Below are 5,454 nucleotides of genomic sequence, written 5' to 3'. Positions count from 1 at the left end.
CTCTACAGCCTCACTAAGGATGCACCACAGCTCTCTGGTCTGTGTATATGAAATCTGCCTCCTTCTCTGTCTCAGTCAGCTCAGGATGCTGTAACAGAATACCATAGTCTGGGTGGCTTATACAACAAACATTTATTTCTCACTGTTCTAGAGGCTGGAAATCCAAGATGAAGGTGACAGCAGATCCTGTATCTGGTGAGAGCTCACTTCCTGATTCAAGAACAGCTGTCTTCTTGTGTGTTCACATGGCAGAGAGAAAGCAAGGGCACTAATCCCACACATGACCTAATCACCTCCCAAAGGCCCCGCCTCCTAATATCATCACATTGGGGATTAGAATCTCAACATAAGAATTTGGGGAGAACACAAACATTCAGCCCAAAATATTCCCCTTTCTGAAAATCAGAGTGCCATTGGCCCAGCCCAGCATCATGGCACTTCTCCTGTGCTCCTGGTTACTGATGGTGGCTCCAGGCTCTCCTTAGCCAGGCATCAGGTGCTGAGTGCTGACCACCAGAGCATTCATAGACAAGTAGCCCAGGTACTTCACAAGGACTTCACACCTGTGCAGGTACAGACATGGTCTCCTCAGCAGGCATTTCAACGTGCACCTGAATGGCTGCTTCCTGCTAATTGTGGTGACTGTCAGCTTGGCTTGCCTGACCTCTGTTTCCTGGAATTCCTTTCCCTGGTGCTTCTGGTTAGGATGGGCCACAGGTGATACCCTGCACAAGATATGAACAGCAGAAGCACAGCAGTGACCATTTTGTTGCTTACACTCAGAAGGGAGGGGCAGCACCCACCTATTGTCACTAACTTGCTCACTCACCTCATCAGCATCCACGGCTGGGCTGAGGCTGCTGCATCTTCCTGGATCCTTCTCCAGTCCAGATGTAGCTTTAGCTCTATGACTAAGGCCACCAACTTCTCCAGCAAGACACCCATATCACCAAGGTTGCGGCAGTTAGTTCTGCTGTTTTGATTGAGTCCCAGCTGACTGACATGTTAACTGAACCCACCAGGGAGATGTGCATAAACCCAGCATCAGCTCTCTGTGTACATTAAGAAACTTACCTGCCAAGCAGCCCCAGAAAAGAGGCCTGTCTCTGAAGGTCAGTCTAAGTGGGGAAGCAAAGTCTGGCCACAAGTGTTCAAGTGGAGTCAGGGAATGTACCTGGTGGCTGGTGACCTGCACATCTGGTGCCTGAGCTCATCTTCTCTAGAAACCCCAACCAACACTGGGTACTAAAACTCAACTCTTATTCCCTAGCGCTCCTGCTCTAGAACATTCAGTGTGCCTTCCCCAAGTCCTGTCTCCACCATCAGTTCTTGACACACATTTTCTACCAGCCAGGTCAGGCCACAGCTCTGTGCTCACCAACTGTACCTTCTTGAAAATTTTGGGGTCAATGATCGCTTGTGTATTGGGTTTCTATGTGCCAGAAGCAGCCACAGAGCATCACCAGTGCAGCCCCTAATGCCTGCCACGACAGCCCAGTGAGATGATTGCTCTTTTTATCCCCATTTTACAGGTGAGGAAACTGAGGTTTAAAGAAGTTTAATGACTTGATCATTGTAACACAAGGAAGTGACAGAGCTTGAGCTCAAGCCCAGTACTGTACGTGCCTAAATCATTTCACCAGGTGGCCCTTCCAAGGGCTGCACCAGGCCTTTTGACGAGTCCTCCCTAAAGTTTTATGGGCCAACACTTAGTTCATTTAATAGATGACTGAGCTGATCCACTATATATGGACTCATGTTAGCTCCCCTTCACACTAGCTGTGGATGCTGCAATCTGGATGTAGCTTCCTTACTCGTGTAAGCAGATGTTAGCTGGGACACCAACACACAGGCTGGGCCCAGCCTCACATGCAGCAGGCAGGAGCCACCAGAGGGAGCCACCAGAGTGACCCAGAAGGAGAAGGCAACCAGGACAGACCTTCAACCTGAGGCAAGAGGGTGGAGGTGCCATCCCAGAAAAGGAGCTATAGCAAAGCCCTCTTGGCCAAGGGCAGCTTGTGCAGGAGCCCTGAGTTAGGAGCCCTAAGGCGGGATAACCTTGGCCTCTTGGAGGAACAACTAGTATGCCTGGTGCACAATGTATAAGGAGAAGTAAGGAGAATGGCGGGAGCCAGAGCCCAGATCACACAAAGCTGTGTGGTTCATGGTGGAACATTTGGATATTTTGGAGTGAAATTAGAAGGCACTGGAGAGTTTGAAGCAGGAGTAAAATATGATCTAATTTATGCCTTAAAGGCTGATGGTAGACAAGGGCAACAGGGGAGTTAGAATGGAGAGGGTGAGCATGGTGGGGCTCTCTGAGGACCAATAAAAAGGACCACCTTCCCTTTTTCTGAGATGTGCAATGCTCTGAGCACATGGCCTGTGGTCCCAGGAGATCCCGCCCTCCCGCACGTAAACTGCCTCACCACCCCTCTGCTTATCTAGTGAACAGGTCACTCAGGATTCAAGTTGATAAATAAGCAATTTCAATTGCCATAAATTAAAAAATCTTCATGCACTGCATTCCTTCTAGCTTAGCATCTATTGCTTCAAAAATGCTCCAGAGAAGAGTTAGAGATGTGAGAATGTTTATAAAAAAAAATAATTCCTAAAGGTTCTTTTGGTTTCCAATGGAGGATTAAATACATTTATCTAAGTTTGCTCCCTCCTGAAACTCCATTAAAACTATATCGAAGATTTTTTTTTTTTAATCATAAATTTGTAGAGATGGGGAGAAGGGGAGAAAAGACAGCAGCAATTAAACTTTGGTAGGTGGAGAGCAAAAATTCAAAGGCGCCTGAGTTAGCAGACCCGAGACAGTCAAATTGAAAGCCAGTAAGGGAATAACAAGAGATTCCTCCCCCCACCGCCACCCCCCCGCCCGACCACCAGAGTGCCGCAGGAGCCTGAAAGCCAGAGGCACACCAAGTTGAAAGGCCTATATATTTTTAATTTTTTTTCTGGAGCAGCGGCATGTTTTTAATTCACATTTTGCCTAGAGTTGCTTCCTTTCATACAAAGATGAGGTCTGTGTGGGAGGAGGCAGGGCTGAGAGTAGGGGCGTTTGACCCCTCCCGGCAGGAGGGTGGCTCCTTCTGGCAGCTCCACTTGAGCCTCTGGGCTCTGTCCCTGGGACTCTGTCTTCTCCTGAGAGAAGCAGGATGTCCAAGGCCCTCTGGGGTGGGGCCTGGTACACAGCTCAGCTGGGAGGCCCCGCTTCAGGCAATAAGAGAGTGTACTATGTGTAGAAAAATTAAAACAGTAATAAAACTCAGTTTTTCTCCTTCCTATGAGTCTCCTTTACTACTTACACAGAACACTTACTTCTGACACTTTTGGTCACCAAATATATAGGGATTTTCCCCCACAACAAGCGATTCCCTGTGATACCACTTGGGTGTCTTAAAATTTAACTCAGTTCTGACACTATCCACCTGGAGAGAGTGTAAGATCTCAGTCTCACAAAACTGTGCCAACCCATTCCTCCCCCATTTCATAAGCTAGTCACAAACTCGGGTTATTACCTACACATCTAACCAACCAGCTATGGATGGGAGGTTCCCATGACCCCCTCCTTGGGATCAATTAATTTGCTAGAACAACTCACAGAATACAGGGTAACACTTACTTATGTTTACCAGTTTATTAAAAGATATAATAAAAGATACACATGAACATCCAAGTGGAAGAGATGCATAAGGCAAGGCATGTGGAAGGAGTGCAGAGTTTCCATGCCCTCTTCAGGCAGGCCGTTCTCCACGAACTTCCACCTGTTCACCAGCCTAGAAACTCCTCAAAACCCATGCTATTGGAATTTTCATGGAGATTTCCTCCTGTAGACATGATCAATTCTTAACTCCGATTCCAGCCTCTCTCCCCTCTTTGGAGAAGTAGAAGAGGAGGAGAACCTTTAGGAAGAACTCTAATCATGGTTTGGTCTTTCTGGTGACCAGCCCCCATTCAAGAGTCCAGGAGCCCACTTAGAATCATCTCAATAGAACAAAAGATGCTCCTAGTGCTTTTATCACTTATGAATCTACAAGGGTTTTAGGAGCCCTCTGCCACAAATGGGAGTAAAGACCAAATGTATATTTCTTATTATAAATCACAATATCACACTGACTAAAAGTCAGTCTGCTGTTATTACCACCATGAATGGGCAATTTAAAACAAGGTTGATCACTCTCCCCACCCCACTCACCACCACTCAACTTTCTCTGGCACTGGCAACCCCAGAGCCCTCTGCACTTTGGGGCTAATGACAGTGTTCAGAAGCCCCTTTCCACTCCATTCCCAGGGGACTGCTCCAGCTATACCTCAAAAGAAGGCTGGAGTGGGGGTGCCAGGCACAAGTGAGAATGTAAATATTTGGCCAAACAGATGGTTAGGTGGGGGCCCCCAGCGCTCTACATTCAGAATGCTGGCAGTGGCACTCTGACCCTGGTATGAATCATTTATTGTCTGTATTTCTGATGTTTGGACATTCTTGCTGACCCCAGAGGGACTGCACCTCCCTGGTCCAGCTATTTACTAGATAGCAACAACTCACCTGTAAGTGCACCTTTCAAATACAAACCAACCAACCCAGAACCCACACACCAACCACTTCCTTTATGGGCTCTCTTACTTGATGGTCACTATCCACCCACACTAATCACCTGAAGGTCAGATACCAGAAGCGGAGACAGCCGCTATGTTACAGAGCTAAGTGAGATTATTGAAACTACCCTATCCTAAGTTCCTTACCCTGCTTCTCCTGTTCTTCCCACAGAAACCACAGCACAAGCTATTGCCCACATTTTCTCCTCACTCCATCTTCTGACTGACCCTGGTGCTTCTCCATGTGGCCCTGCATGCTGTGCTTTGCCTCTTGTTTCCAGGAACCAATGATTATAAAAAATTTCTTCCTTCATGACAGTCATTTCCATGTCTGCATGTCTTCCTGTCCACTGGTGACTTCCTATTTCTCAACCTGGGTGGTAGATTTGTGGGTTCACATTTCATTATTGTTTTTATTGAGATATGATTCAAATAACATAAAAATCACCCTTTTAAAATATAGAGTTCAGTTATCTCAGAATATTCATATAGTTATGCAACCATCACCACTATCTCATTCCGCAACTCTTTTATCACCCTTAAAAGAAGCCTCATACATTAGCAATCACTTCCCATTCCCCAACTCAGCCCTGGGAAAACATCAATATGCTTTCTATCTCCATGAATTTGCCTACTCTGGACTTTTTACATAAATGGAACTATACAATGTGTAGACTGTTGTGTCTGGCTGCTTTCATTTAGCATAATGTTTTCAAGGTTCCACCCATGTTGTAGCATGTATCAGTATTTGGTTCCCTTCTAAGAATGAGTGATTCTATTATACAGATTTACTATATTAGTTTATTCATTCACCAGTTGATGGCCATTTGGATTGTTTCTACTTTTTTGGCT

At 46.2% G+C, this 5,454-nt stretch overlaps 1 protein-coding gene across 1 annotated transcript in view; it reads left to right on the top strand.

Annotated features, from left to right (window-relative positions):
- The first annotated feature begins 2,121 nt into the window (after positions 1–2,121).
- LOC111742157 (NADH dehydrogenase [ubiquinone] flavoprotein 3, mitochondrial-like) overlaps positions 2,122–5,454 on the top strand; it is an 8,010-nt gene continuing 4,677 nt past the window's right edge. The window contains exon 1 of the mRNA XM_023532682.1: positions 2,122–2,263. Within this exon, the coding sequence (XP_023388450.1) occupies positions 2,122–2,263 (142 nt within the window). The remainder of the gene's footprint in view (positions 2,264–5,454) is intronic.

This window comes from Pteropus vampyrus, unplaced genomic scaffold, assembly GCF_000151845.1.
Source record: "Pteropus vampyrus isolate Shadow unplaced genomic scaffold, Pvam_2.0 Scaffold87, whole genome shotgun sequence".
Taxonomy (NCBI): domain Eukaryota; kingdom Metazoa; phylum Chordata; class Mammalia; order Chiroptera; family Pteropodidae; genus Pteropus; species Pteropus vampyrus.
This window is presented reverse-complemented; position numbering and strand designations above follow the sequence as displayed.